At 36.1% G+C, this 22,094-nt stretch overlaps 1 protein-coding gene and 1 long non-coding RNA gene across 3 annotated transcripts; both read right to left on the bottom strand.

Annotated features, from left to right (window-relative positions):
- Positions 1-1,203: 1,203 nt before the first annotated feature.
- ahcyl1 (adenosylhomocysteinase-like 1) lies at positions 1,204-21,641 on the bottom strand. 2 transcript variants are annotated; one of them, XM_056260983.1, is made up of 17 exons: positions 21,158-21,641; positions 11,272-11,389; positions 10,593-10,736; positions 9,699-9,799; positions 8,350-8,452; positions 8,146-8,240; positions 7,638-7,744; positions 7,291-7,407; positions 7,099-7,162; positions 6,846-6,934; positions 6,259-6,329; positions 5,096-5,190; positions 4,636-4,734; positions 3,604-3,672; positions 3,350-3,428; positions 3,141-3,261; positions 1,204-2,279 (listed from the first exon to the last, which is right to left on the bottom strand). In XM_056260983.1, the coding sequence occupies exons 1-17, from the start codon at positions 21,341-21,343 to the stop codon at positions 2,273-2,275; spliced, it is 1,665 nt and encodes a 554-aa protein (XP_056116958.1). In that variant the 5' UTR covers positions 21,344-21,641; the 3' UTR covers positions 1,204-2,272. The 2 variants fall into 2 exon arrangements, with proteins under 2 accessions (XP_056116958.1, XP_056116959.1); XM_056260984.1 differs by lacking the exon at positions 21,158-21,641 and adding an exon at positions 16,923-17,030.
- LOC130094613 (uncharacterized) lies at positions 13,166-14,823 on the bottom strand. Its single transcript, XR_008807989.1, has 3 exons — positions 14,273-14,823; positions 14,093-14,218; positions 13,166-14,060 (listed from the first exon to the last, which is right to left on the bottom strand). It is a non-coding gene; the product is annotated as an uncharacterized LOC130094613 (long non-coding RNA).
- Positions 21,642-22,094: the final 453 nt, after the last annotated feature.

Genomic DNA, 22,094 nt, shown 5'->3' with positions numbered 1-22,094 from the left:
ATATATATATATATATTGAAATGAATAATTAAATATATTTATATACAAATATATTAAAGACTTTCATCTCATATTAGACTAATTGAACATTTAAAAAATCAATAATCAAAATAATCAACTTAAGAAATGTTATATTAATTTATTTTTATATTAATATATAATAATAGGCTATATATAAAACATGTTTTAAAAGTAAATATAGGCTAACTTAAAAAGTAAACATCAGTAAAATATTGGGGACTTTCATCCCGAAATAGATTCATTTATTAGAAATATACTTTAAAAAATCTACTTAAGGAAAAGTTTACAATTAAATTTTAATTTATATTGATATATCATAGGCTACATAAAAATATCTAATAATGTATTATTTCAAAAGTAACGTAACTCAGAGAGTCACTTACAGGAGTTTGTTCTAGCGCTTCAGAGAGCGGACTCTTCTGCTCAGCTTTGCTTCAGTTCCTCGAGTTGTCTTTTCTTGACTGCCTCGACCGAGTGACACTTCGCGCTTTATACCTCCCATGCTCCTTCTAGAAATACCAGACTTCTCTTGACTCTGGTGGTAACTTTAGAGGCTGAAGAGCCCCGAAGTTTCCAGGCGCACACTGATGATCTCGTACTGCGGTCCAACACAGAAATAGCGTTAGCTGGCAGGACCGTATATTATGCAACAGGTGGGTGGGGTTAGACAACGTTTCAAAACAAGATTTTTTCTTATAATTTTATAATTTTGTGTTTTGTTTCAAATGCTATTCAATTTGGTAATTATTGTGTCATTATTCAGGAGTGAAACATTGTTTAAAGCGTTGCTGTTAGCCTACTAACCTACTGTTAATTCAGCAGTCGGACTTAATTTCCAGCCCTTGCCAGTATGGACCAAATATTGTCGTTTGTGCCTACTACTGCATATGGATTCAAACATATTTCATAAAGATTTCTAGGCGGATTTACCCTTTAAAGTGGCTCAACGGCGGATTAGCTTTTTGGGCCTACAACCGTTAGGCCTAAGTTAATTCCCAAAACTAGTTCATGATCGACAAGTGCTCAAAATTAAACATTAATTCCTTACATGATTCCTCCTAGATTCCCTTTGCACACGGCTAATGTTATCGTAAAAATATATTGCAATATTATTACATTCCTACACAATCAAAGAAACGTTTGTGATATTAATAGCATAAAATAGGTCAAAACAAATGCATATTTAGTGACAGCAAGATCTTTAATTCAGGGATTCGATGATGACATCAAGGCAGAGGGAACACATCTGACAAATGATGTAATGCAAAGGTAAATCACAAACAAAAGTGCAGATGAGGCAAATATTCAAATGACAGCATTCACAGTGATTTTATTCTTAAGACATTTGCAGTCCCTTAGAGATGGTGATCAAAATATGTGTGCTTCTTGTGAATCCAGCTGACTGTGTGTGGGAATGTTAGGGGCAAAAGGTCAATAATATTCAGCAAACCTCACAGAATATACCAAAATCTCATTTCAACTGGGATTACATTTATTCTCATCTACGATTGGCCTACATAACATATAATGGTCTACATTATTTTAAAATAAGAATATAAAAGGCCGCAGAGATGTTGAAGATGTGTGAGAAAATGAAAAGAATCCCTGTTGGTGACATTTCATAAAATCCCCCACGCGGGGTACATTTAGCAGCAGCTGCTTCCAGTCACAGAAGTTTCTGCACACAGTGGTGTGTATCATATTGCCAGAACACTCTAGCTTTTACAGTAATACACAGTACATTCATCCGAAAAAGATATTATATTTTCTTATGCAAGAGCAATAAATCAGGAATATTATGCCGAGACTAACAATTTTTTTATATCAAAAAGCCACAAAGACAACTTTTTGGTCATGAACGATTGAGTGTAGCGTAACCTTGGGTAAATAGAATAGCCATGTAAAAACAAAGCATAGTAATAATGATCAATTATTCTATGAGATCAGTCTACTATAACCAATATTTGGCACATTTTTAGAGCCTAGACAGTGGTCCTTTTCGTATTTTAGGTTAAAAGAACATTTACAACAATCGCTACAATACATGAATTCTAACAATGCACATACGCCTAAAAGTGACATGAATGTATATTTTGTCACCGGAAATTAGTAACACTATTAAATAAGAATAACATTCAGTAAAATCAAGTTTCGCTTTAAGAAATGTATATCCATATAAAATAAATCTCTTGCTTCTCTGGTTAATACAGGTCTCTCCATCTTTGATGAAGGCCGAATCGATCCAGTCAAACTAATATCTGCAAGTAAAACAACAGAAAATTATATTTTTTTCCCTAACTGTTCAGTCTGGTATGAAGAATATTTATAATATAAAAATATGTTTTTTTTAATGATTTATAGTAATTACACTACCATTGACATTTTTTGTTTGAAAGAAATTAACACCTTTATCCGGCAAGGATACATTAAAATGATTTAAAGAGACAGTAAAGTCATTCATAATGTCACAAAAGATTTTAACCTCCATCTACTTTCTATTCATCAAAGAATCCTGAAAATCCACAAAATATTAAGCAGCATAACTGTTTTCAATATTGATGATAATAATAAATATTTTTTGAGCACCAAATCAGAATGTTAGAATGATTGACACTGAAAATTCAGCTTTGCCATCACAGGTATAAATTATATTTGATCAAATATGCAAATAGAAAACATTTGTTTGTAATTGTAATATTTCAAAATATGACTATTTTTACTGTATTTCTGATCAAATAAATGTAGCCTTGGTGAGCATAAGCAACATAAGCAAAAAAAATTACCACACTTTTGAACAGTAATGAATGTTATACTGAAAAGCTAAAACAATACATTTATATATTTTATACTTTTGAAGAATTGAAAAGTTTTGTTTTAGACTAATATGCTGAAGACAATTAGCAGTTTCATTGGTTGTGGTATGCAAGACTTTTATTGAGAACCAGCAGAGGGCGGTAAGTGAACAAACATTTTAATATTGGGTAGTTCATGAGAATTTGTCCTAAAATAGGACAATGCCAGTCTGTCTTCATCACACGAGTACAGAACAGTACGAATGTGCACATTCTGATAGTACAGACGGTATAGTGATGCAAGCTGTTTTAGAACACATCTCATACCTGTAGTAATTTGGTTTAAAGGGTCCATTCTTATTGAGGCCCATATATTTGGCCTGCTCATCTGACAGCTCGGTAAGATGGGCATCGAAATTGGGAAGGTGCAAGCTGGCCACATATTCATCTGAAACACACATGATTTATCACATTTAATACATCTAACTGATGTATTTAAGTTGCCAGCAGTGGTGATTGGTTCAGATAACTCTTACCCATCTTCTTGGGCAGCAGGTAGACATCCTGTTTGTAGCGACCTTCTGGTGCATTATACAGCTCTATTAGGGCCAAAGCCTAACATTAGATCAAGAAAACAACAGCCTGCGATTAGAGATGTTATATCAGGCATAATAATCACACAGCTGTGCAACAGCACTCAGAACCACTAACATAAATGGATTAAATGTCATCTGTACAGAGGGTACAAACTCACTTCGGCTAAAACCCAAATGGTGACATGTTAAATTACCTGGGTTGTGGCTGTGATTGATAGCACAAATGATGGGACTGTTGAGCAGCTCAGGTTCAAGAGCCGGCCCTGAAAAATAGCACAAATGACTAAGATTTACTTGGATGCAAACCAAAACAGATGATTATTCATAACATCAGTTCAAAAGCAGTGTTAAAAAGACACTAATAAACTAATATTATTTTTTTATAAAAAAAATACACACTACCGTTCAACTTTGGGGAACAGTAAGATTTTTAAATGTTTTTGAAAGAAGTCTCTTATGGTAACCACAGCTGCATTCATTTGATAAAAAAAAAATCAGTTTAAAGCTGATATTATGAAATATTATTACAATTTAAATTAACTGTTTTCAATTTTTTATATATTTAAAAAATGATATTTATTCCTGTGATGGTAAAGCTGAATTTTCAGCATCATTACTCCAGTCTTCAGCGTCACATGATCCTTCAGAAAACATTGTAATATGATGATTTGATGCTCAAGTAACATTTCTTATTATTATCAATGTTGAAAACAGGTGCGTTGCTTAATATTTTTGTGGAAACCATTACATTTGTTTTAATTTGATGAATAGAAAGTTCAAATGAACAGCGTTTATTTATTTTTTAAAGTAAACATTATAAATGTCTTTACTGTCACTTTTGATCAATTTAATGCAACCTTGCTCAATTCAAATAATAATTATTTAAATATTTATAATAAAAAAAACCTCACTGCACTCAAACCTTTAAATGGTAGTTTATAATAATGCATAAATTTGCTCGGTAACCGTGAAACAACTAAACTTACCTAAACTAAATTGTGTTGTACCTAACAGCACTCTTTAATAACAACAACTTGCTTGTCGTGACTTGTTTGGGACAAAACGTTTCTTTGTCGCTCTCATGTATAAATAACGTAAAGCGGTTCTAAACCTCAGACTGCCATGCAAATACATCTAGCGTAATATAAACAGTAGAGCCCATCCGTCACAGCGCTCATCCCAACTGGCACTCATTCATGAAAAAAAAATGAGGAAGAAGGAAAGACCTCTGCCAGTAAAATCACTCGTTTCCCATCAGGCCAGATGACGTGGTCAACCTGTGAACGCACCCTCTCCCAGGTGAGCTCTGGAGTCCGCAGACTCGCCTGGAACAGAGAAAGAACAGACACACATCAGCGCGCACAACTAACACTCACTTTAACAGGCTGATAAACCTACAAAGCTAAAACACACACACAAAAAGAGCAATCACTATGAACACAGTCAGCGGCTCAGCGCACTTCACTTTGTTGTTGGAAACATGCCGCTAAGAGGCTTTCAGGTTGATTAACTGACCCTGCTGCTCATGGAACATCTACAGCTGTTGACGTTAAAATTCTTTCCCTGGACTACATTCACCAATAAAAGTACACTACAGTAAGAGCAAATGGAGCCTCCTCATAAATAACTCAAAAATATTTTCAACAAAACAAATATAAATGTGAAGAACTCTTGAGACTCACTCACCACATCAATCTCAGTGTTGGAATGGCCCATGTTACAGACAATACAGCCATTCTTCATTCGATCCAAGTGCTCCCTGGTCACAACATTTTTATTCCCTGTAGAAACAAAAATGTATTCAGGAATCTTCAAGAAACCCCAGTAGACATAATTTGTTAAAACCAAATAAAATTTGTGAATTTACAGTGCAGCAGACGTGTTCCAGAAGTAAAAATCCCATAAAAAAAAAAACAGGCCTACTGTGAACTATGATGTTGTTCATTCATGCTGTATGCTTCTGTTGAAGACTCTAGGCCATGTTATTTCTTTACTTTTTACATTTTATTTAAATAATTGTGTTAAACAGTGAGATTATTGGTGGGAAAACTACATTACCCATGATTCTGCAAAGAAATCTCCACCAATCAGAGATTCACAACGAGCAAATCATATCAAAAGAACACTTTCCCATGAAGCACTGAGCAATTTCCTTACCCTCTCAAATATGCATATTTTGCAATGAACTTAAAATATATAGCTTCTATACACATAATCAGAATCTTTAAAATAAATAGTTTTATACTTAACCATCATTTTTAATTTAATAATGCAGTGCTTCATGGGATTGTAGTTCTTTTCCTCTTTTTGTCAGCTTTTTTATTTAAATTTTTTCTTTAAATCAAAGTTTGTAATGTTGTGACTCACTTTTAACAAAGACTTTAAAAACCCTTATGGGAAAAATTAATGGGAAAACTACTTCCGGAACCAACACTGCTGAAAAAGTGGACAGACACTATTGCACTCCATTAAGAAACAAAATTTCAAATATGAAACCAAAAACAATGAAACAAATATTTCCTTTTACATTTAAAATAATACATGTATTAATAAATAAACGTAAATTTAATACAAAGCTGTGCCTTTTACAAGCAGAAACCACACATAACTTATCTAAACCTCAACAACTCTCTACTATGTTTTTACACAAATATTTTATCTCTTGGAGCAAATATTATTTTTCCCAGACTCCTTCAGAGTAGCCCAGAGATCAGCTGCAGCTGTCAAAGGGCAAACCATTTCACAGCAACTCAATGCAAGGGCATTTGGGAGGATGTGTTTGTGCTGATAAGAGCTGCATGAACCAGAGGAAATGGATCTGGAAGCGAGCCAGCTGTAACCAGACGTACCCGTGCAGGTGATAACCATGTCCATTTGGCGAACCACCTCATTCAGCTTCACCACTCTGAAGCCATCCATACTACGAGGGAGATAAAAAAAAAAAAAAAACAGATCGAATTCAACTGGTATCTCAGATCTTTATACAGACAATGAGGGAAAATGTGAAGAAATATTCTTGATAAATAAGCACTTCAGCTTGTTCACAAACTTCCTGTGGCCATGTGTTTGGCTAATATGGGGAGCTAATATTATTTGCAGAAGTTTACAAAAGTTGTTTGGTACAAATTAAGCTGAAATAAAAATTAAATATAAATATTAGATGAAAAATGTTAAACTAACTGAAATATAATAAGCTAAAATACTGAAATTACTAAAAGTGAAATAATAATAAATTAAAGCAAAATAGAAATATTAAAAACAAATAAAAATTAAAAAAGCATTTAACAAAATTGCTAAAACCTAATGTAAATATAAAGATAAAAGCTAATTAAAAATACTAATAAATAATATACGGTAATATGATATAAATAATATTTAAATAACACTCCACTTGGGTTTTAATTTAAGCTCATTTTTGCTGGTGTGTTTGTCTTACCAAGCTTGAAGAGCACAAATTGGGTCGATCTCTGTCACGCATACAATGGCTCCAAGCGCTTTCAGAGCTGAACAGCAACCCTTTCCCACCTACACCAGAATCAACACAAGAATGAAAATAAAACCCACAATCGCAATGCTTATAGTAAATAAGGTCTGGCAGTTAAGAGAAATTTAGAGATTATTTTTTGCATTAAGCAGATTATCTAGACTCCACTGTGGGGCATTTCACAAAAGCGCACATGTTGACTGACCTCTCCATAACCACAAACCACCACCTGCTTCCCACCAAACATCACATCTGTTGTTCTCTTCAGACTGAGAAGAAAGAGGAAGTCAACCATGATTATACTCTATGATGAGTTTTAGTCATGCTTAGTAAGGGGTCTGAGAAAGATATGCTAAAAAAATCAGAAAAGCACATCTCAGCATTGCAGGTGTCTTACCCGTCCAAGATGGACTCCCTGCAGCAGTACAGATTATCAAACTTCTGCTTGGTGACAGAATCATTGACATTCATAGCGGGAACGCAAAGCTTACCAGCTTTGGAGAGTTGGTACAGCCTAACAGAATGAACACAATGAGACAAATTTGATTCAAACACAAATATGTTTCTATTAGGGCGTCAGTTAAATATTCAGATTCAGATTAATCTCATTATTCTGATCATATACAGATTAATAATAGAATTTTTTTTATGTGTGTGGGATGATAAAAATAAAATAATAAAATTTAAATAAAATTTAAAAAATAAAATAAATTTAAATACAAATGTCCTACAGTCCTCCCTTACCGGTGTACACCTGTAACACTCTCCTCCACAATCCCACGTACTTTCTTAAAGACACTGGGATACTTCTTATACACCCAGTGGGTCAGATCGCCCCCATCATCTAGGATCTGTAAAAAAAAAAATATTTTGTATGATGATTACTATAGCCTGCAAACACAAAGGAATCATTATAATTGTTTTGAAGATTAAATACTGATTTGGCAGCAAATAAAGTGTAACAGACGCAGTGTGCTTATTAGTGTAAATAGTGGTAGATGTGTTTTTCACAAAGTGTAAAAAGCAACAGTTAGCATCTTTGTTACACTTTGTTACAAAAAGCAATACAACGTATTCACACAAAGTGTAAATAGACATGATATGCAGTTTTTTACAATGGGTAAATGCAGGGTGGAGTTAGTGAAAATAATCTTTGCAGACAAGGTTGGTTATTTGCAGTCAGTATAAACAGACACTGCCCATTAAATTTTGTTTTTTTATATCTCTAGATATTAAGCACAGAACATTATACCATATTTGCCTGCCAGCCTTCCATGTTGACACACCGATCGATGCACCACCAGAAGTCGTCTTCCGATTCACCTTTCCAGGCAAAAACTGAAACACCTTTAAAGGGCACACAATAAATGCATAGTGAGTCCAGAATATCAGGACACATTGGACCAGGTTGGAATTGATAGTTTAGAAAACAGTATAAGTTTAGAGGGTTGTTTACCGCTCTCTGCCAAAGCTGCTGCCACTTCATTCTGAGTGGAGTAAATGTTACAGGCAGTCCAGCGACACTGAGCGCCCAGTGCCACAAGTGTCTCGATCAGGACCTGAAAGAAAACAGTACAGCATATAAAACACATGGGAAAGCAAAGGTGCGTACTTACATTTATTTGTTCTGCGATATTTTCACACATAAGCAAATATACAGTACTGTGCAAAAGCCTTAGTCACACTAGTATATTCGCCCCAAAGAAATGGTTTTAAGCCAATTATATCTTTTGCTGTAGTATTTCAGTAGGAAATATCAGTTTAAATTGCCAAATATTAATTTTGCTATTAATCCAGTGAAACTTTTGTAAGCACAGGGAGTCTGACAACAGCTGGTATGATTCACACAGAGATCTGATCTCACCATCATCAAGTCCATCTGGGATTACATGAAGAAACAGAAAAAAACCCGCCAACATCCAGAAGAACTGCGGCAACATTTCCAATACGCTTAAAGAAACCTTCCTGCAAAGCTACCAGAAAAACTATGTGCAAGTGTACCTGGACAAAAGCAGTTTTAAACGCAAAGGGTGGTATTGATTTGATTTAGTAAAAAGAAGTTAATTGATAAATAAAATATATTTATGACATTATTTTTGAAAGCATCCTCACTCCTTGTGCATACAAATAACTCACTGGATAATTACAATTATTGGCAAAATTAAAGTTTGGAAAAGTAAACTGATATTTCCTACTGACACACTGCAGCAAAAGATACAAATAACTGGCTCAAACTCATTTTTTGGGGTGAAAATACTAATGTGCCTAAGACTTTTGCACAGTACTGTACATTGAGCACTGTGGTTCTGATTTATTTATATGAAAATAAAAAAGTAATACAAAGTATCCTCATAGCGCAGCTGATTGGACGCTGTGGCATCAGCAGCCAATGAGCTTGCTGCTCAACATTCAAATACTTGGCATTGTTTGCTGTTATCAGTCTGCAGAGCCCTTTCAGAAACCCTCACCTTCCCCAGCTCCACCTGTATAGATCTGCTACGGGAGGTTATTTCATTTATTTAATATGTGCAGCAGCAGCATGTCTGTGAATGTATTGGCAGTAGCAAGTCTCTGTACTTGCTCTGCTGCAGCAGCAGCGTAGCAGATCTATTCCATCAAGACCAAATGCATTAACATTGCCACTCTCTTCGAGAGTTGTCATGACAGAACTACGGTTACTTTTGCTCATTTGTTGATCATTCAGCTGGGTATTTTAATAAAGGCAATGCTGCTACAGTGTTATCAAAAACAAGAGTTGCAGAGGAAGAGTGTGTTTGAATTAGTGCAGCCCTGAGGAGAACCTACAGCAGTCTGCGCAGTGATGTGGGTACAGCCAACCACTTTAGCCCCGGCGAGGGGTTTCTCGCCCTGAGCCCGCTTCCGCAGGGAAATGAGTGCAGACATATCTGTGGATATGATTGAGACAACAGTTTGGAGATGAGACAACTTTATTAAGGAAGGTACAATCTAGAGTCTGAGACAGGTCAAACCTTTAAAGGAAAAGTTCACCTACAAATTAAACTTGTTAGTATTTGCTCAAAATCTGTATGGTTTTCTTTCATCTGTGGAACATATATACAAACACAATGAATGTGGACTGAAGCTTTTAAGCTTTCAAAAAGGACACAAAAGCATAATTAAAATGGTCTATATATGAATCATGCACTATATTCCAAGAAATATTGTGAAAGAAACTTATTTATGGATCACTGAGTCAGTGAGTTGAGACATGTCTGTGTTTTTTCTGAAACAAAGCTACTTGTATGGCTTTAGAAGTCATTCTAAATTTATCCTTTTGTCTTGTAACAATAATAACCAATAACCAAATGATAGGCTTTCCTTTTTTGAGCGAACTCTTTCAGGTACTGTTTGTATGGACTGAGTTGCTGGTATTAAGATCTTGACCCAGTTATCCCTTTAAAAAAGATTAAATCAATTAAACGGAGTACAATGACTATTCCTGACAGCAGCAGCTGTTACCAAACCTTGTTGACTTGACAGCACTTACACACCTACATTTGTGTTCAACTGGTGCAACAGATTTCCAGAGTCAACAGTACTTTACTAAAGCCTTAACATTAATTTACAAAATTTGACAAAACATGACAAACTAGTTGAGAATCAATGCTGTAATGGTTATGTAAATCCATGTTGATATGACACAGCAACCTGACACAGTATCAAGGTGAGTCTCCTAACCTTGCTCAGCGATCTCGATCTCCCGCCGACCAAACTCTGCCTGCTTGATGTTCTTGACGCAGAAGTCGCTGCTGCCCTTTGAGTTGAGCTGGCTTTTCTCACGGGGAGACGTCTCATCATCCGAACTGTCTGTGTATGAGGCCGCTACAAAAGCATGGAGCATGGCACATTTTAGTGGAGATAAACTCCAATGCATGCATTCAATTGTGTTTGCAATGAAACATGACATATGAAAATCATTCTTGTGATCTTATGAAATTTGAGTGTTTCAGCAGTCTGCTATTGGGGTGGGGGGGGGGTCGGTCTGCAGTCACAAACATGTAGGAATGTTTATCCCTCACTTTTGTTGGTATTACGAACAATTTAGGAATGTGAATTTGTCTGATCCAGAGCCAACACTACCAAAAGTCTGTAGTTCCCGCTTTAAGCTGGTCTGGGATTATATTACACAACACACAAACTAGCATGAACAAGAAATAAGCAGTTTTGGGCCACAATGATATTTGTTGACATGCAGTTTCTGCAATAAACCTAAACCCATTAATGTACTAAAAAGGTCTTAGACCTAAAATGTATACATTTGCATGCATTTAACGCTTCACGCTACATGGCAATGTTTGTGTTTTTGTTCTTCTGAACTACAGAACTGTATTGACATGAGGGTGGATGAGGGTCAGACCTGAACTATAGCTGTCTGTAGAGGACTGAGAAATGGAGCGAGACAAGGAGCGACGGCCGGTCTTTGTAGGAAACTTGCTGAACTCCTGCTTTTCCTCTTGGTTGGCAAACTGAATCTGCTACAGTAAGATGGAGGTTTGGAAAAAGAGAGGATGGGGGAGAGATAGACACATGAACATGTGATTTCATTGTTTTTGGCTTTCTAGCAGTACATTAGAAGTAAGATATTACTGTATATCAAACTACATTAACCTTAATAATGCAAACAGTAATCTCTTTATATTTCATGTAGTTCAAATTTAATTAAACAAACCATAAAGATTTCACTTTGAAATATAACTACTGAACATTAAATACACCCAAATAGTCTTAAGGATCAGCATAGCTTCAAACATGTACAGTCGTAATTTAGCACAAAAGAACACTATAAATAGCATCTGCTCGCCGCTGTATTGAAATATTTTAAAATTACATAACAGATGTGGGGAACCAATCTCATCAGGGGATTTCAGTTCCATTTCAGTCATTTTAATGATGCAAAACTTGAAATATTCATGGGAGATGTGCTTGCAGGCTGATGAACTGTGTACTGCTGTTTTCTTTCCTGTGTTGTTGTATTTTGTGTATGAATGCACCTTGTAAGGAAACACACCTTAAAGACTCCATAACATCATGTCTAATCAATCATCTAGAACACATTCATGAGAACTTTTGAGAACAAGCAAATATTTAGTGACTACAATGGTTCCTGACTGTCTCATAAGCTGAAAAAAGGGGGGAAATGGACATTTATAAATGAAGGTACGCTAACCACCCCTTTAGACTCCGTTTTTATTCTTTCCACAAACCACTGAACGATTCGCAGAGGATTTTGGGATATCATGCCAGTAAAGGACAGAATTATGTTCCATTTAAAAAATTGACCAGATAAAGTTCTCTCATTAGACAGACATGTGATGCAAATATTTGAGCCTTGATGCTCCATATATTAGGTGGAATGACATTTTCATCCTATAAAAAAAATATTTGAAAAAAGTCAGTAATATTTTGGGCTATTTTCCCAGAACAGAAAGACAAAAAAAAGAAGAAAAAACCTTTCAGGAGAACACTAGCATATAAGATGAGCTCTAAACTAACACATGGATTAACATTTTTACTTTTACATTTTAATGTCATTGTGCTATTAAAGTAGTAATATGAGCTGAAAGTTAAAACCTTACAGTGCACATAGGCTGATAGAAACATTAATGTTATCATGCGGGGCAATATTTAAAATACCCAATGAAGACAGATCAGTGTTTCACATTACACTTCATGAAGGATGGGGAGGATCGGGGCGTCTGGGCTGGGTTTCATTGCAGACTATTGGATTAACACAGTAATATGCAGGTAAATCACAGAAGCAGAGCTCTGGTTCCGACTGCTCCTTCTTTCGACCTGATTTATGTTTCTTTCATACACATATTACACAGATATCTCATCTACAGACATGGATCACCAGCGGCTCAGCTTCAAAGCATCTGCAGACCCAGATTTACCATGAAGAAATAAGCAGGAATATTTGACTATGCTTTAGCAAACAGAACACTTTTAAAGTTTATACTTTTCATTGCAAAATGAGATATTTTCAGTAACAATTAAATGTAAAACTCTTGCAAAAGGTGTGTTCACATTTTACACAACATTTTTACAGTCTTTAGAGAAATGGCATGAATGTAATTCAATAATTTTTTATATTAACTTTATATTAACAAACAAAAAATGTGGTAACACATTTCATACATTTAAATTGAGTTACTTAAAGTCACTTACAAAACTATGTTTTTATATGTCGATATCTATAATAATGTGTCTTTAACCGATTTAAGTCTTACAAATTCAGTAAGCTTGTAAGCTGTATGTGTTCGAGTCACTAAAACAAACCGATTCATTACAGTCATTTGTTTGAATCGAGCTGTGCTATTGACGCTGTACGTTTTTACACTAAAAAGAACCGACTCATAAAGTCATTTGTTTGGTGATCGGACTACACTGGTTGCACTGAAACTTTCTGGCTGCACCCGAAAACTCTTACTTTTTAATTATGAATCACTTCGAGACCATTAAAATAGTATATAGTATGAATGAGTGTAGTATAAATGTAATTAGGACGTACATTCGTCATGTTGTCATTTTCATGTGAACTACAGCGTCAGTCGCATTGATTCAATGCTGTTTACAAATCATCTCCCATGGGCTCATGGGATAGTAAAGTGTCCACTGGATCTGCTCTTCAATTTCTCGCCGGAAGTAGTAGGTCATCTGGGTACTTTTTCCCTACTGTTTTATGAATACTGTGAATTCGGACATAGTGCTCTTTTCACATACTGTTTTTCAACTACTATATAGTAGGTAAGTATGTATAGTGACCTTAATAAGTGACATCTATCTGAATGTGTGTTTGTGTGCGGTTATAAGCAGGCAAATAATCCGAGCACCTAATATATTTACTGTCCAAGCGCACCAGACAGATAGAGAGAGCAGCACATCTTATCTTTGTTGTATTTAAAAACATGAGATTTTGTATAATGCATCTGATGATAGTCAGACTACTACATCCTTTAAAAATGCTGGGTTATTTTTTTTTAACCCAAATGCTGAGTTCAGCCTGTTGTATCGTTTTATTGGGTTATTTGTAATATTTTCCCCAGTTGCGGAGTAGTTTTTCTGTAACTCAGCTGCTGGCTCATTTTTACTGTTAATACAATATATGATAAACCCCTCACATAGCTAGCGCTGGGTCAATGTAACCTAAACCCAATGTTGGGAAGTCTGTACCAAACCAGTTAAAACTGGATACATTTGTCAACGGTAAATTTGTGTTCTGTTCTGTTCTGTTCTGTTCTGAGAGAACGAATGAAAGAATGAAATTAAGGTTTGTATTACATCGTGTTCCTATCAAATTATTACTGTACAAACAGAAGAAAAAGTCTATAGTCTCACATTTGACCTTTTTTGTTTACATGCGGCTACATCGCAGCTAACGTCTTCTTGGAACGCTAGCCTTCTACAAACTCAGCATACACCGAATCTACACTCAAAGCGAACAACGTTTCAGCTCCAGCCAAAAGAACGTGCGACCAGAGCTGAAACACGACCCAAAAACGCTGTCATATGTAACACATTTTCCGTGCGCTCCACAGCGCTATTGAACGACTAGTGCACTAGCATCGTGGCTGTGGTCGCACTATGCGTTTTACTGGTTGAAACTTGAATGTCTGACGAGATGGCACAAGGTAAAGCTGTTTATGATGTAACTTTTCAAACATGAATATATAAGATTTTCATTTAATGAATTGGAACATTGATACCAATTGATTAAGATTGGAAATACTGATGCCAGTTTTCTTTCCACGGATTCCCATTGGCTGTTCTTGCTGCAACTGTCACACCCTAAAACGTTTACTAAATGGGTTTTTTGAGTATTTCATGATTGAGACTGATTTGCCATTGAATAAAAAAGTTTTGTATTGAACCGTTCCTTTCCTATATTATTTTTATTATTTACAATGAAAAATATCAGGTTGACTGACCCAGCACTAGGTCAAAAATGTATAAAACCCAGCATTACCCAGTATTGGGTTGCCAAATAACTCAGAAATAGTTGTTTTTGACCCAGCATTTTTTTTTTGAGTAGGAAAGGGTTCTGGATAGTTCAATAGTACTCGTGAATCTGATACTTTTTCCAAGCAAAACAACAGATCCCTCAACCTTACAAAACACAGCTGCCATCACAATTCCTACTGTGAACTATAGACAATATGGAGACCAAGAGGAAAGTTTTATTTCTTAGAAGCTGCTCTTTCATAGTTCAGAGCACTTATTGAGACATTTTATTTGAAAGTATAATATTTTGAATATTATTTTCAAATACACTACCATTCAAAGGTTTGGGGTCGGTACGGTTTTTTCATGTCTTTGAAAGAAGTCTTTTCTGCTGGCCAAGGCTAAAATTATTTGACCAAAATACAGTAGAAAATATATAAAAATATACAATTTCAATTGAAACTGTTTAATATTTTAATATATTTCAAAATGTAATTTATTCCTGTGATGGCAAAGCTGAATTTTCAGCATTACTCCAGTCACCAGTGTCAAATGATCCTTCAGAAATCATTATAATATGCTGATTGATGCTCAAGAAATATTTCCTATTATTATCAATGTTGAAAACAGTTGTACTGCTTAACATTTTTGTGGAAACTGGGATACGTTTTTTTTTTTTCAGGATTCTTTGATTAATTGAAAGTTGAAAACTGAAATATAAATCTTTATTTTGTCTTTAAAATGTTTTATGGTCATTTTTTATTCATTTAACACATCCTTGAGGAATTCAAATATTATAATTAAAAAAATATATTTAAAACCAATTTATATATATATATATATATATATATATATATTTCTACTGAGATCTTTCCTATGAAGAGATTTTCCTAAAACTGCTCCATACTGCACGACTTCAGATTTCAGTTTGATATGCAGTGACCCCACTACACAGTTTCACTTTACTCAAAACAATCAGCAATCTACTTTCCAATCCCAGAAAATGTTCAGTTTCCCCTGCAGCATTGCTTTAACACCATAATAAATAGGTTTATCTGTTATCTAATATGTGATTTGCCAAACAGCATCCAAGTCCTGAGTTTAGGTGTGTTTGGACACAAAACTGAGGGAAATGCCAATGAAGTTGACACAACACACAGCTGATGTTTCAAGGAAATTGGAGTGATAATAAAAATGCCATTGCAAGGCAGTATTGTGGCCCAAAGGCAGAGCTTTGAACTGAAAGTGCTTGAAATAACTGGACAGTTATGATCAGAGACGAGATGAGTATTATTCTTCAGGTGAACGACAGAGACAAAGAGAAAGCTATGAACCCTGATGAAGCCTCATAAGCATTAACATTACTTTCAGCTCATTTCACTGATTACACTGTCAGCTAAATGATTAAATTGTACTATATTCTTTTTTTAACATGCTGGCAATGTGGCTGTGGATTGTGTTAAATCAGACTTTAACTGCCCTAGCCAGTGTTACGTAGCAGTAGCTTATAGTCCAATGTAAGTGTCAAAAGACAGTTCAACTGACAACACATGACTGTGGCAGAAGTAAATATCCTTGTTTGACACAGATCAGTCAGACGTATAACTTCACCTTATTCTGAGTAATAATTGCTTAAGTCTATTTTAGTCCATGGAAAACAGCACATGGTGTCTCAAATCTTCCTACTCAGAGAAGAACTGAGAACTTCATATATCAAAAATGATACATTTCCAAGAATCATTCAGTGTCCCTCCTGACACATTGACAGTGATTTAAAATAGCATTGCAACAACTGTTTATTACGGGGGGAAGCAAAGGTGAGTGCGACATATATCAAATTTAAACTATTTTGATGTGATTTATAATACACACACACACATACAAATCTAAACATTACAACACATAGGAAATGCATCAAATATTTGTCTCTTATTTTAACTAGCCCCCCCCAATATTTATTAATATATTGATATATTTTAGAAACCACAGACTGTCACCAAGCAAATTCAATCTCGTTTTGCTGTGTCCCGCTGTAGAGGATGGAAGAGAGAGTAATGAGGCACTTACCCTGGGAAAGTCATAGCCATGGTTCATGGTCCCTGTCTGTGCCGGCTGCCTCTGGCCTGTGTGCCTGTGTATTGTTACAACTGGTGTTTCACCAATGTAGTTTTACACACAGGCGGGTGCAGGGGGGAGAGTACTGTTTGGAGTTCTTACAGCGGACATGAGGGTATGGGAGGTGACAAGGGAACAAATAAATCAACCACTCACAAACCCGGCCAGCCTACTTTTGCTCTCTCTCTTTCTATAATCTATTGCAACCACTGTAAGGGCCGGCAACACGTCTGTTTGTGGTGACTGAATGCTTCAGGAATACTAAAGGAAGGGTGTATTCGTTGCCCCAGAGTATTTTAATCCAACTGGTTCTCTCAGTGCCGTCAGAAACAGACTCTCCTGCAGAGTTTATTCAGGGCGGCTAATAAAACAGGGATCTGGAGGGAATTAAACCATGTTTCTACAAACCCCTAAAGCATCCACTATAGGTCACGTCGGTCAACTCTATTCCGAGATCTGACTAAAAATAGAGGGAAAAGAAATCCATCCAGTTCATTGACTTTTCTGCTTAACAGCTCACAATGATCCATCCTGGTCGAAACAAACAGGCAATACTAGGCCAAGCGCTAAGCAGACACCGTTGAGACGTTTACCGTGCCTCCGCCAATACCTGCTGTAGTCCTAAAGTTACCAGCCTGGCTTTCAGCCCCAGTCTCTAATCCCGGGCCGAGGTCACGCAGTGTACACTCCACTCTGCATGATTGTCAACAAAAACAAAGAACTCTACAGCACTACACATTCTATATTGGTTTATTGATTCAATAGTACAAAAAAGTAGGGCTGTCAATTGATTAAAAAAATTAACTGAATTAGTTAGTTATGCTGATTAAGTAATGAAATTAAACAAAATGTTATGTATATGTCAATATTAGCCCCCAATAAAGATAATTCAATGAAATTACATTACTGTGGAAGATTAAAACAATTAAAGACATTTTAAAAATGGCTTCAGAAGTCAATATAGTGTTTTATTTCACTACCATTAATCATAAGCCATACACAGTACTGTATACCAGCTGAATTTTCAGCATCGTTACTCCAGTCTTTAGTGCCACATGATCCTTCAGAATTAATTTTAATATCCTGATTTGGTTCTCAATAGACATTTCTTATTTAGATATATTATTGACAGATATTATTCTTAATCATCAGTGAATCATGAAAAAATATATCATGGCTTACAGAACTAAAGAAATATTGCAGCACAACCGTTTTCAACATTAATAATAATTGCCTTATTATCAATGTTGAAAACAGTTGTGCTTTCTAATATTTTTGGAGAAACTGTGAATTTTTCTTGATGATTTTTTTCAGGATTTTTGATGAATGCTAGGGTCAAAAGAACAGCATTTATTTGAAATATAATCTTTTCGTAAAAATATAAAAGTATTTAGAGTCGCTTTTGATCAATTTAATGTATTCTCTTGCTGAATAAAATTATTAATTTATTTAATCAACAACAACAACAACAACAATAACAAAATGACCTCAAACTAATTGATTGGTGACCTCAAATTAATTGGTGTATTTTCTTGCGATTTAAAAAAAAATCACACTAAATTAACAACCCTACAAAGGGTAATTTATATCATAAAGTCCTGACTTTATACACGACTCACAGTGTCATTCTAATGGTGACCAGAGTTTTAACACTAACAAGGTTGATTAACTAAACAGTTGATTGAATGTTTTTTGTTTTTATTTTTTGCAATGCTGCCAAAGTCATCTTGACGTAACTGAATTGCCTTAAAATCGGCATGAAACGGAAGTTGCGATAGCCTTTTCTTTCCTATATTGTGATGTATTTCTGATCAAAATGGCTTTAAGAAAAAACATGTAGGGCAGAACTTGATTTTCTCCATCAGGAATTGATTGGATCGTTGTGGACTTGCTAGTGCTGTGATCTCATATGAGTGACAGGTTCCCCTGCCCGGATAAATCAATTGTAATAAATACTGCAATATTCCATGAAAACAGGAATTTTGATTGTATGGTGAGTTGGTGACTTTAACAGGATTTGGCTGAGAATGTGAAACTTCTGAAACTCCCAGTCAAAAAACGATCATTCTGTACAAACCACTTGAGTGAATGAGATAATTGGGCTCTGAAGTGCCGATGGTCTAATGTGAATAAATGAAACGCGATCTAAGCTCTCTCAGGTGACTGCTCGGTGTAAAGAGACCCTAATGGCAGCTCAAGCACTGAAGCAGCAACATCGGTCTAAACCCTCAATGCATCTATTCAGCAGAACTGGACGTGCAACCAATAGCTTTCCTGAAAAATACCTGAAATTTGATCTAATCTTCAAAATGATGTGTATTAAGTATAACAACCAAGGAATTGGTAAGGAAACAAAAAGAGTCAATTTCCGTTATGATGAATGGACTATAAAAAAAGTATTGTGTGTCAAAGTAGGAGAGGAATAGATCTATTCAAAGAGAAGAAGAAACTAAACTCTCCATATTGTACTAAATCCGTATGATGGGCTGAATGTATGTTTGAAGAGAAAACACAGAGAACAATCACAAGGAGGAGAACCCAAGGTCAATGCTGGGCTCTCAGCGGGTAGGGTCAAATCACGGCCCCATGCCAAGACTCGGTCCGAGAAACAGGAGAAAATGTTCCTGAGCGGCTCAGTAGACGTGTGTCATATTTCTCCGCTCAGTGCAACTTTCTTTCACAATGTTATCAGAGCCTCCTGCTCACAGAGGGACAAAGCTAGTGGAGGTACTGAGAGAGAAACTTTCTCACACCCTCACACTGTGAGGAGAAAAGGATACAATTACACACAAAAAAACTGTGATTACTAGGGGAAAGCATTGCCAGTACATATATAAATGAGGATACACGAGATCAGAGGGTAAAAAAGAAAACTGTATCCTATATTCAAACCATTGAGCATTTCTCAAAAGAGACTTCAGCTGTTACAAGGTAATTTGTGCGCTAAAAGCCAAGCACATAACGTACATAATAAACCAGCAAATCTCTGTCCCTTCTGGGTGAACGGGATGTCACCAAGTACAACATGTTCCTGGATCAACATCATTGTTCATCCTGGAACAACATTCCAATCAACCAATCAGATTTGAGGGACAAGTTTACAGTTTAAGTCAAGTTTATGCTTACACAACCAGGGTTAGGTGCTTCTCAGAGTTATTCACCAAATATTACCCGCTGATATTACGGATAACTTAATGGGTAGTGTTAGGGATAGGATGACCCTACATTTATTATACCAGATAAATAAATAAAAAAGAGAGATCTGCTGGTGTTGGAGTCCACTGTTGAAGTTGTAAATAAAACAATCATTACTGAGGTTCAGTAATATTTTCAGTCTCAATCTACTTAGAAATGTCATGTATAATTCAATGGGTAAATTAAATTGTAATTATTTGTTAAATTTACTAGCAATTTCTGAGTAAAAATGGTTTCAAAGTAAATCCTACACACATTTTTTAAGAGTGCAAAATGTTGCTGTTGAAATATTTAGATCTTCTGAACACTTCATCATTTATTTGTAAAACAATGCATATACACACTACTATATACTAAACCCAAATTGAGATTTTTGACATCTTAAATAGTAGGCTACGTCAGCACTGGATTTGGTGCTGCGTGTAATGCAGCTGAAGAGAATAAGCAGAACAGCCTGTGGCTCTGTTGTATAACCAGCTGACAACTCGATGAGCGAGTGGGCAGAGTAGTGCGCCTCTTTACCACCCACTCACAACACACACTTCAGAGGGTCACATTTACACAATCTGTTGTGTCATCTTTCTTGCAGACTAAATGCTCTATCTATCTATCTATCCATCCATCTATCTGCATCTTCACTCTTTGATCTGTGTAGTGAAGTGCTCTGACGTGTGTTATATTTATCCACATTTTCTTGAGCTTATAGATTCTAGAATTTGTAAACTGCGGTGGACAAAGGTCAGTTACTCTGACAGGTGTGAGAGTTGGACCAACGCAAGGACATTTACTGGATGCGGCGAGAAAGAACTAAAGAAACGCTAGGAATATGCGTCACGTGATTCTAATAGGCTCCAGCACACACCTCTAGTTCAACTCTAGCCAGGGATAATCTTTCCTAATTATCCCAGTAAACGCAATGTCCCAAACTCAAGCGCGATGTTTCCAGAAGACACATGATGTGTGTTTAGCCCGAAAAGTCACGTCCCTCTTACCTTTTTCATAGATTTGTGGGTCGGGACCGCAGTGAATGCGGCGGAGAGCTCGCCGACGTTCATGTTCACGTCGCTGTTCTTCGTGGCTGTCATCGCGGAGTATTTCTCAGCAACGTTTTCGCTCTCTTTAAACTCTTTGCTGGCCTGTTTCACCTCCAGCTTCGCATCCCCGACACAGTCTGTCATGGCAATCTAAATCTACGTTGTTTGCGAGCCGTTGCCGGTGGTCTTACGCGATAGTCCTTCACTGTTACTGTAACCTTTCGATTCGTCCTTATGTTGCTGAAGCGCTTCAAAAGCTCAGACTATCTGAAAAGCGGAAGGGGTGATTGCGCAAAAACGTCTGAAGGAGAGGAATAAACTGTCGAATGAGGAGAGAAAACGGATGCGGACGCGAGTTTATAAGAATGTAATTTCACTCCACGCCGCAGTGGACCACGGATTATTATATTTGACTGTCCGGTTGACGGCTAGCAGCATCAGCGGTGGGCGGGGCGTAAATGCGAGCACCTGCACGCAGAGGAAGTTGCACGAGAACCGTGTCTTAACGGTGCATGTACCGTAATGTGTCGCTTTTCGAATACCTTATTTTAATCAGTTCTTGTCGAAAATGCGAATTTAACATTATTAATCCAAATTGAATATATTTTGAAAACGTATTACTCTCAAAACTTACTCAAAAGGATAACTGTAAACAAATGCGCATAACTGACCTGGAAAATAGGCTATGGGATTTAAATAGACAGTTGACACACACACACACACACACACACACACACAAATCTTATCACTTACTCACTCTCATGTTGTTCCAAACCTGTATGACTTTCTATTTTTTGTGAGACACATATAAGGTTGTGAAAGTGAATGGTGAATGAGGCTGTCTATCCCTAACCTATCCCTTTAAATTCCATAATACGCAGTCTTTGCCTATTGG

This window comes from Rhinichthys klamathensis, unplaced genomic scaffold, assembly GCF_029890125.1.
Source record: "Rhinichthys klamathensis goyatoka isolate OS25496 unplaced genomic scaffold, OSU_Roscu_1.1 h1tg000180l_1, whole genome shotgun sequence".
In the NCBI taxonomy this organism is placed as follows: Eukaryota; Metazoa; Chordata; class Actinopteri; order Cypriniformes; family Leuciscidae; genus Rhinichthys; species Rhinichthys klamathensis.
Note: the sequence above shows the minus strand (reverse complement) of the source record. Positions and strands in the feature narration are given on the sequence as shown.